Here is a 10,836-nt window from a genome sequence, read left to right on the forward strand (position 1 = left end):
TTTGAAATCAGTCTTTAATATCAAAATTACATGTTTTTCCTTACAATAATGTCCCAAGACATAAAAGACCCCGACAACATCAAGATGCATAGCTGACATATTATAGACTTTTTAGGCTACAATTGATATAAATGTATATGGCTAAAAAGCTAAGTGCTTAAAAAGACTTGTCAATATTTAGAAAATGCTATTGTATCTAACTGTACTGACACTATCAGATGATGAGAATACAAACACTTGAACTTGTTTGAGCTGAATAATGACACTATTGTCTTCCGCACAACTGTAATCGATTAACTTTGCATCATTAACAGTTAGTTTCCTGTTTATTACTGTAAAGCTGCTTTTAATACATCAGTAGGCTATTGTATAAAGCACTATAAATAAATGTGGCTTGACTAAATGCACTGTAAAAGTATTTTTAAATTTGGTTTTACAAGAACATACTTTTTGAGTTTGTCTACTTCGCTTACTTCAATGTGTTACTTGTTTTTAGTGAAATTGACAGACAATTTCTGAGTGAAAACTGTTTCTATGCCAATGTATTTTTCGGTGTATTTGAGAGGCTGTTTTTAACCACATTTTCCCTTCAAAATCAAAAGTACACTTCTACAAGTATTCCATGCATGTATATTTTACTATACTAGAATTAGAAATGATAGCAACCCCTGAGCATGATGAAGATGCACAGTCTCACACACACACACACATGTCTGGTTAGCTATCCTTGTGGGGACTCTTCATAGGCGTAATGGTTTTTCTACTGTACAGACCGTATATTCTATTGTCCTACACCAACCCTACCCCTAAACCTACCCCTCACAGGAAACTTTGTGCATTTTTAGATTTTCAAAAAACTTAATTCTGTGTGATTTATTAGCTTGTTTACCCGTGGGGACCTCAATTTAGGTCCCCACCGTGACACGAGTCCCCATGAGTCTGTGTGTATTCAGGTTTAAGTCCCCACCAGAATAGAAAAACAGGTACACACACACACACACAGAGAAGAATTTGGATTGCAAATGTGGCAGCAGCAGTGGCAGGTCATGGCACGTTACACCATCTCAGGAGCCCTGGGCTGTTTAGTAAAATGAGAGTGTGTGGCTGGCAGAGGCAGGGCATTTACCCTCTCTCCCCCCTCTCTTTACTGCCTCTTATTCAAATTTGGGTCAGGGGGGAGGATTTCTCACGTCACACAAGCTTGCAGGCAAGATGGCGCTCGGAAAGCTGTGAGATGTGAAAACAGAAGGACTGTTTGAAGAGCTTCTCTCGATGCATCAAGGTACATATACTTTATTATTACATACGCATTTGTGTTGTGAGGGGAAACGTACGTGCGTGCGATGTAACGGGGGTTTGTGAGGGGTTTCTTCTCTTGTTTTTTTAAAGAAACACTGATTCCTCCAACATACTGCTCTTATCGCTTTTAATGCACACACAGCGCGAGCGCAGCCTGGCAGGGGCAGATATGTGTGTTCTGTCAAAAGCATTGTACCTGTTTCAGCGTGGCTTATGCAGTAATCAAATGCATTGTTTAAAACATGAAATACCTGTATACTGCATCTTTACACTTTACTAAAAATGATTAATCGCCAGTTTGATGGCAAACCTCGATCAGTGGCCCTTTATGTGGCCAGCATTCCTGTTTCACCTCTCCCTCAGAGTGTGTTTTACCTCTAACGTGTATAATGCTTCTTATTCAAATTTGGGTCAGGGGTGAGGATTTCTCACGTCACACAAGCTTGCAGGCAAGATGGCGCTCGGAAAGCTGTGAGATGTGAAAACAGAAGGACTGTTTGAAGAGCTTCTCTCGATGCATCAAGGTACATATACTTTATTATTACATACGCATTTGTGTTGTGAGGGGAAACGTACGTGCGTGCGATGTAACGGGGGTTTGTGAGGGGTTTCTTCTCTTGTTTTTTTAAAGAAACACTGATTCCTCCAACATACTGCTCTTATCGCTTTTAATGCACACACAGCGCGAGCGCAGCCTGGCAGGGGCAGATATGTGTGTTCTGTCAAAAGCATTGTACCTGTTTCAGCGTGGCTTATGCAGTAATCAAATGCATTGTTTAAAACATGAAATACCTGTATACTGCATCTTTACACTTTACTAAAAATGATTAATCGCCAGTTTGATGGCAAACCTCGATCAGTGGCCCTTTATGTGGCCAGCATTCCTGTTTCACCTCTCCCTCAGAGTGTGTTTTACCTCTAACGTGTATAATGCTCATATTGAATATTTGTGCATGGTTTTGCATCGTTAATGCATGCATTAAACTATCGCGCTTAGCATTTATAATGCTCGTATATAATAATGTTTTGCATTGTTAATCCATGCATTAAGATGTCACAGTGAAGATTTTCGGTTATCCGTGTTTGTTTCATTAAAAAGCAAACCGCTATTTATGAGTGGAAAGCTGATTTATAGTGGTATCTGTTGAGTCTTGCTGTGTTTGTGTGCTCGTGATTGTGTTGGGATGTTGACGAATACAATGTGATTTATCTGTTGAGGGTTGTTCCAGGGTTGCTCAATCTGGTTGAGTGGTTGTTTTTGTGCCCGATTCCCTAATTCTTGATTTCCGTTAGAGAATTGTTAGGCCTACATTTTAAGCATTTTGTGTGATCTTTGGTTTCAGTGATTTTGTTTTTAATTAAAAGTGTGACATGCATAGAAGTGCATTTGAAACGGGTTTGTAACAATGAGGTCTTTTGATGTCTTCGGACAATTTTTAGGCGTTATGAGTCTGATTTCTCAGGTATTCTGCAACTTTTAGCCCAGCCCACATATGACATGCACGGGAACCCAGATGCACTTTTAGTTTATCTGCAAAATACAGCAGTGCATGCCTGAACAAATGCAAGAAATGTCCTGCTGCTTTCAAACAGTATGACAGCATTTGAAATGATCAATAGTGTAATCATAGAGCAAGTTGACTTTTTGTCAGAATTGATTTAATGCATGATTCTGGTCTTATTGTTGCATGGTCCAGTGCGTCATTTTATTCCAAATAAAAATCTTAGCGTACACTGTAAATTTTTTTGTTGTTGTTGAACATTCATTTTCTGATGTGTCAGATTACAGATTTAATGGTTGAATACAGATAGAAGCTAGTCTGGTTTGTGCAGTTGTTTTGTCATCATCGTTAAGAAGATTTCATGCCTATTTTTGGGCTGGAAATAAAATCACATCCTTCATTTAGCACAAATAGGGCATACCATTGAATGAAAAGCACACGGGCAGTGGACGAAGGCCTTGCATTCTTCAGATAAGTGATATTGTGTTATTTCTTAGTTGAGGTCGTTCATCAGATTGTTTGGATCAGGTTTGCTTGGCTTCCAAGTTTTCTTGGATCTCTTGAGGCTGGTGGTTACAGTAGCACTTAGTCCTTAATGTCTCTGGGCACAATCTATAGAAGTGTCTCTTATCAAGTTAACCTGCCTGATGTTATTAAAACCCAATTTGCAGCAGTGTTTTTGGAAATTTTTGTGCCCTTAAATCTTCACTGAAAAATTCAGGCACTTTAAAAATTTAAAATGTTTATGGTTGTCATTTTTTGTTCTTAATTTGCTGCAGGGTAGGCTAGATATTACATATTACATGTTGATGCGTCTCATGAATAATGTTTTGTTTTGCCAATGCCCTCTTTCATAAGAGTAAAAGTACTCTCTGTGTTTTAAGACAATAAAATCAGGGCCCCAGGGGTCCGTGCCACCAGATAAGCTTGTTTATGAGGTTAAGCGCAGTCCTTGCCAGACTTGTTTACCTGTGTTGTTACTGGCCGCTTTTGCACTTTGACTTTTTTTTCCCGATGACAGTCTCTCTGATTAGAGCAGTTGTTTCATCTCTGGGACGGGACTGCTGTTTTTGTGGAGGGATCGGAATGTCGGAAGAGCAGTTGAAAGACCAGCAGCATCTTATCAAGACTTGTGTGCAACTTCTAGATAAATGCGTTTCTTAAATGTCTTTTGTTTTTTGAGCAGTGGGTTTTTGGTGCTATCAAAGTCTGGCCAAACAGTCATGGTTTATGGTTATCTATGCCGTTCTTTGACTGTACTCCTGTGCTTGAGGCCTATAAATACCCTGAGAGATGGTATCATGCGATAGGGTTTAGTTTTAGGGCTGGGCATACTGGTTTTTATGAGACAAGTAAATGGAGACTGTCATTTTGAAGATTTCAGGGTTCAGACTTGTATAGGTTGTGAACATGAATGTTATTAAAATAATCAGCCTTTTTTCCTTTATAATGAAGGATGAAATGGCAAAAAATTAAACTAGTAGTTGTTTATTTATTTTTTTGCATTAACCATTCTTTAATCCGTGTTTTTTTTCTTAGTATTGCATTTTTTTTGCCTTTTTAATGTACCACATTGGTGGGACTTAAATATCTTGTGAAATACATTACATATTTTTTTTCACACCTTCCTGAGTCATCATTAGTCTGCTTTTAAGCAGTCTTAAACTGAAAATTCTGCTGACTGATTGGTTTCCTGTCCCCATTATTGGTTTTGGCTCAGTTGTACATTGCCATCATGAATTAGCTATAAATAGTTAATCTGAGATAGACTGACTTGGAACCACTGATAAATATTCAGCATGGTACATAAACAGATCTGCAGTCACCTTAAATCTGTTTTTTAGGCCTATTTTAAGCTTGGTATTTATGGATTTTGTTGAGTCTAATATGCAAGAGTAAGCTTTTACAATAATCCAGTACAAAAAAATTATAGTATTCAATTGGGTGTTCCACAGGGACGGGTACTACACCCATGCTAATTTGTGTTGTTAATTGTTAATAAACAAGGCATTGAATAATAACAACGCTGTGAATGTGAAAATGCCTGGGCATTGTGCAAAGGTAAATCCCTGTTTTTCCCATTGACACGCCAATCTTGACTGGTCTAAGTGGCAGAAACCTTGTTTGCCGCATTACAAAGATTCTGCTGCAAGCCGTGGCCTGTTCATCCTGTGGAAATGGTGCTGGTTTACCTGTTTCCCACCACACCCTTGGTGATATCCCAGCTCAGGTTTCAAGCTGTCTGTCACACAAGCTAGTCGGTGATGTCCACTAGCCTTTTTCACCCAACCCCCATATGTCAACAAAGGGACTGGCCCTGGAGGCTGGCATTAATGACTGCTGGCAGGAACGTTAAGCCTTAGTGGACGCCCTCAGAAGAAAAGAAATTGTGTTACTGTTCAAGCCTTTTATCCCTTCTCTGCTTTTAGCCGAAAGTTGAGAATTTGTACACACTTGACGAATAAGATGGCAGCTTATGCATACTACGAGAAGGACTTTTTCTCTGGCAGAAGAAACAAAAGTTTCCGTAGTCTTGATTTGTTTAAATTCAGAGCGCAGTATTTCTTAAGAGTTTATGTGGATTTGCTTAAGCATAAGAGTTTTGTGGTTTTCAGTTCATGCCTGTTAGCTTTGAGCTCATCTATATGCTATGTGTTCCAAAACATTGACAGTTCACTTTTAGCAGCTTTACACATTTAATGTTTACACTCATTCTTTGTTAGTAAAATGTGACTGATGTAGTATTGTACAGGGTTTTATCCAATTAGATGCACTCTACAACAGGAATGACCCTCCCCCTGTGATTGGCCAGTAAGTAGCAATAGCTGTGTTGTAACTATTGCCCGTTTAAAAATAAGGATTGGGTGCTTCAATATGCCACACCCAACTGTGAATACAAAACCAGAAAGTCAGCAAAAAAGGTCACTTGGTGTGGACTTTCTAGTCAGTGTTTGATGTAGGACATAAAACTATATGGATTTTTTTCCATTACAATGCATAACAGTGTTTTTTCTCTTTTAGGTTTCATAGGTGAAGAAAAAGAAGTTGGAAATGGAATTGCCAAATCATGCCAAACAATTGCTGCTGCAGCTAAACCAACAAAGAGCCAAAGGTTATCTGTGTGATGTGATCATAGTAGTAGAAAATGCCCTTTTTCGGGCCCACAAGAACATCCTGGCAGCCAGCAGCATCTATTTCAAATCCCTTATCCTTCATGACAACTTGATTAACCTCGACACGGACATGGTCAACCCGTCGGTTTTCCGGCAGGTTCTGGACTTCATTTATACTGGCAAGCTTTTGTCGTCTGATCAGTTCAGTGACCACAATTTCAATGCCCTTCTAACGGCAGCAAGCTACCTCCAACTTCATGACCTGGCTGCTCTCTGCAGGAAGAAGCTCAAGCGTAATGGGAGATCCCTTCTTAATAAACCAACCACACCTACCAATGGAAGAACGTCTAGGAACCAAAGGCTGTCCTCTACACCTGTAACTCCAAACCAAATGTCAGGGTTAAAAGACAGTGAGAAGACAAAGAGGCATGAGGAGCTCAAAGATGACTTGTTTGAGGACGAGATGTTTGTGAGAAACACCCACTGTGCAACCTCAGCAAATTCGCTCAGTCCCTCAACGAGTAAGAATGGAAGCAATGGCAGTTGTGGCATGCAGGAACTTGGCCTAGACCTTTCCAAGAAAAGCCCCTCAGGGAGCACAGCCACTGAAGAAGTAAGTCCCAGCAGCATCCCACAAGGATCACCTCAGTCTGCCTCAGAATCCACAGCCAACAGTGCCTCATTTGATGATAACATCAACACGCAGAACCTCACCGCTGGAGAGCCCATGGAGCTGGGCGGAGGAGAATGCGAAGAAAGCCAACGGCCTCCGGACGTCGAACAGCATAAAAGTTCCCGGCAGGTCACCCGGCAGAGGCGGAAGCCCAAGAGTAAAGGCAACAAGGGCGAAGATGCAGAACGAGGAACTTTACCCAACGGAGTTGCCAAAAGATTGAACGTGGCTGGGGAGAGGCTCCCTGGTGGAGGAAATGGCAATTCCGAAGTATCCTTCCAGGGTAAAGATGATGAGGAAGGTTTAGAGAACGGACAGGAGCAAAGTGAAGAGAGTGGACAGAGCGAGAGTGAAGGTGGGCGGAATAGCGCCAATTATGTCTACCGCCAAGAAGGCTTTGAGCCTGCCCTTGGTGACAACCTTTATGTTTGCATCCCCTGTGGTAAAGGCTTCCCGAGCTCAGAGGAACTGAATGCCCACGTGGAGACCCACACAGAGGAAGAGTTGTACATCAAAGAGGAGGATGATGATTCCTATCCAAAGGAAGATGAAGTAGAAGCGGAAGACTTGTCTTCACAAATAACCCATGTCCATGGCACAGAGTCGCGTCGCTTCAGCTGCTCGGGCTGCAACAAGAGCTACAAAGATCCGGCCACTCTTCGACAACATGAGAAGACCCACTGGCTCACCCGTCCCTTCCCCTGCAACATCTGCGGCAAGATGTTCACCCAACGTGGCACCATGACCCGCCACATGCGCAGCCACCTGGGGCTGAAGCCATACGCCTGCGAGGAGTGTGGCATGCGCTTTACCCGCCAGTACCGGCTCACGGAGCACATGCGGGTTCACTCAGGTGAGAAGCCGTACGAATGTCAGCTATGTGGGGGCAAATTTACCCAGCAGCGTAACCTCATTAGCCACCTACGAATGCATACCTCCCCGTCATAAGCCAAAGACACCTTGAACAGGAGACCCTCAGCAAAAAGAGTCAATGCACACCTCTTCCTTTTGAAGTACACTGCAAGGAGCCGATAACCCAAAGCAGGATTCTCTTCTGCTGTTAATTACAGGAGGAGCCTTCCAAACAACGAGCCCCAACAATGGAAAGAATAAACCAATCGGTATGAGTTTATGGGCATGTGATTTTTTTTTGTTGTTTTTTTGCTGTGAATGTAAAACAGGGGTACTAATGCTGTTGTATGATTCCTTGGGATAATGTGACCACTCTCAAGCACTGCAATCCATGCATTGCTTTCACAAGTCCATGTGGTCTGTCTGATTGTTTAGGGTTTTGGGTGTCCCAGAAATATTCCTTCTTTCCATTCTTGGTCCTTGATAAATTATCACTCTCGAGAGTTCTGGTGGTATATTTTATGTAAAACTCTCAGCAAGGTTTGAGCTTGTACTGACCAATTTATTCTATACACAAAGGTTCTAATTCTTTGAAGTGTCTCCTAAGGATCTCAAAGATAGTGTTTTCAGACATGCAAGATGGCTTGTCTGTCATCATTTAAGTGGTGTTTCATAAAAGCTTTGTGCATCCAACCAAACATTTCCCAGTATACCTACTCTGCACATCACATCCATTGGCTTAATTCTAGGTGTAGCTGGAAAACAGGGTCTTTGTAAGTTTTGTACTGTGGTTGATGATTCGGTGATCAGATTTAGCATGGATTTACCCTAATGTACCCTGCTCCTACATCTGGATGCAAGCCAATGGCAAAGTGGTGACGAGAGGCCATGGGTGTCTTTTTTGTCGTTTACTCGCATAGTATATTGGGGTTTACTCTCAAAGAAAAGCCAAACTTAAAGGTACTTGTTTTTAGATTTCTTTAGATAACTTATTGGTATGCTTCTGTGAATGTTTTAACTGGAAGTTCTTTCCTTTATTTCTTTGGGATCAGAGAGGGTTGGGTTGGTTTGGGTGATGGGTTGGGCAGGGTTCATTTTAGTGATATTGAACTTCAGAAATTCTGTCGGTACTGTTATTTTTCACTTTTTTGATTACGTATTTTCCCTTCACTGAACAAGGCGAGTCCGTAAGGTCTCGTCTCATTGCTACCTCTTAATTAAGAACAATACATTAATTGGAACTATGGAGGTCTCTGAATATAGATGTATAAAGTTTGCTGAGGCTTTCAAAGTAGTTGTAACCTGCCCATCAACAAAGGTTTTAAGTTTTAAAAGCGTTAATGTAGAGAATAGCTTCTTTGGGCACATGTATTTAAGGTATTGAGAGTTTTATGTCAGAGAAATCCAAAGAGAAATTTAATACTGAGGAGAATGGCTTACCAACAAATGTTTCCTGTACAATATCCGTACCAAAGTTTTTAGATTGCATTGCAGGAGGTAAGGATGTACTTTTGTCTTTTAGTTCTTGACGAAGAGCAATGTAGTGGGATGTTAGTTTGTACTTGACATTTTACTAAAAACCAATGAACTTCTGGTGGTTGGTGGGCCGCTGGTTTACAGTAGTTTATCAAGAGTGTCTTTTGGATTCTTACTTTGTCTGCAGAGAGACTTTGAAGAACTTCAGAAGGACTAATTCATTTTAGTTCAGACCAAGAGATAACCGCATAGCAAGTGTCGTAGGTTCTTGTGTTACATGTTGACCACACTTGGAAAGCTTACTGAATAAGGAGGAATTGATGCACTGGATTGCTTATTAGCCATCAGCCCCAAATAAAACCTTGTTCTAAAACCATGCTAAATTACATGGTGTCAAGTAAAAACCATTATCATTTACTCATTCGAGGTATTATATGCATGTTGAAAAGAATTTAAGGTTATTCAAAATGCTGGTAATTGTGTTGGGTGAATGTTACATGATCAGTGTTGGGTAGACGCTTGATGGATGTATTTATAGTTCAATGCTGAATTCTTTGCTGCCATCTTCATTTCATAACTCACTCAGTTACGGATTAATTATTTCGCCAATCCCAGTGTATCACATTCCATGAGTAATTCTTAGCCTTCTTAATGTAAAAGTCTTAATGGCATTCCTTTTTTTTTGGGATATTTTTTCTGGTTCTTTCTCCAAAGTCTTGTGTTTGGGCTTGCTAATGATGAACTTTGGGGTGCAGCTATAGTGTTAACGGAGTAGTGTTTACAGACGCCTTTTTCCTGGAATTCTTTCGGTCTTTAATTTGCCTGCTCAAACTTAGTTTTTTCATGGATTTTTAAAGTCGTCTCCATCAGTTATTCAAGTCAGTATACTGAAGACGTGTGCAACTCATTCCATTTACACACAGTATTAATGTGATTTCAGCATAGCACCAAAGCTAACCAAAATAGCCAGTTATATTTAACTTTAACCCAATGCAAGTCACCAAAATGTCTTATTTTCTAAGTTGTGCACATCTTGGATGTTAGATTTTGTTTTTTTACAGTATAAGTGCGCTCTGGCGTTGATACACACCTCAACTCAGGGAGACTTTTAAAATATTTTTTGTTGTCAAACGTACTGAACAGGACTCCAGGAAAAGGTTCCCATTGATATCTTGCTAATTTACAAGCACTTAATTTGAATACCATCAAAAAATGATGTCTTGGGTGATACGAGGCTCTGTTGTTGATTCCAGCATTTGAGACTATAGCTGAGAGAACTGGGAGAGCGGAAAAATGGATGACAAAGTTTCAAACTGTGACAATAATGTTTCTACTTCAAAGCTTCAGGGATAGTTCTGCATATTTTGAAATGCGGAGCTTTCGACTACATTTGTAAGACTGTGTCAATACTGTGTCAATTTCTGTATTTTATTGATGAAAAGCAAAACACTAGTTTCCTACGAAATAGATTTTACGAGCGTGTTCCCATTTCAAAACGCCTTCAAAAAAACTAAAAAAACGAAGCCAGAGATGTACATGGAAGAGTTTCTTTTAAGTTCTAGAGTGTTTATGAACAAAAAAAGAAAAGAAAGAAAAAAGAACAAGCATTCTAGTAAGGTCAAAATGTATAAACGAATAAGATGAAAGCTCATACCCAAATTTTCAGACTATTTTCTAAACCAAAGCACATTTTGAATGATTGATTGATTGATTGACAGCTTGTCTGACATTTAAAGATACTTGTGTATAATATCTCATTGTTTACATAAACTCTTTACAGTCATAGACCTCAGGTGAGGGGAGGCCAGTTTGAACCTGCTTCTGTGTAGGTCACCGTCTTTAAACGAATCGTAACCGTGTGTCTTACCCTGTGAACGTAGCCGCATGCTTTTGATTTGGATGGGCTGCTACTTTTATTGAT

The 10,836-nt window shown here is 40.3% G+C and overlaps 1 protein-coding gene across 2 annotated transcripts; it reads left to right on the top strand.

Moving 5' to 3' along the window:
* The first annotated feature begins 1,263 nt into the window (after window positions 1-1,263).
* On the top strand, window positions 1,264-10,438 carry LOC107751791 (hypermethylated in cancer 2 protein-like). 2 transcript variants are annotated; one of them, XM_016567570.1, is made up of 2 exons: window positions 1,264-1,282; window positions 5,823-10,438. In XM_016567570.1, exon 2 carries the CDS (start codon window positions 5,853-5,855, stop codon window positions 7,533-7,535), a length of 1,683 nt encoding a protein of 560 aa, XP_016423056.1. In that variant the 5' UTR covers window positions 1,264-1,282; window positions 5,823-5,852; the 3' UTR covers window positions 7,536-10,438. The 2 variants fall into 2 exon arrangements, with proteins under 2 accessions (XP_016423056.1, XP_016423049.1); XM_016567563.1 differs by lacking the exon at window positions 1,264-1,282 and adding an exon at window positions 1,718-1,823.
* The last annotated feature ends 398 nt before the right edge of the window (window positions 10,439-10,836 follow it).

The sequence above is a fragment of the Sinocyclocheilus rhinocerous genome, unplaced genomic scaffold (assembly GCF_001515625.1).
Source record: "Sinocyclocheilus rhinocerous isolate Xijiao unplaced genomic scaffold, SAMN03320098_v1.1 scaffold2207, whole genome shotgun sequence".
NCBI classification, from domain to species: Eukaryota; Metazoa; Chordata; class Actinopteri; order Cypriniformes; family Cyprinidae; genus Sinocyclocheilus; species Sinocyclocheilus rhinocerous.

What these genes read in the sequence shown, in the direction of transcription:
- LOC107751791 (XM_016567570.1), top strand. Translation starts at nt 5,853, where the DNA reads ATGGAATTGCCAAATCATGCCAAACAATTGCTGCTGCAGCTAAACCAA.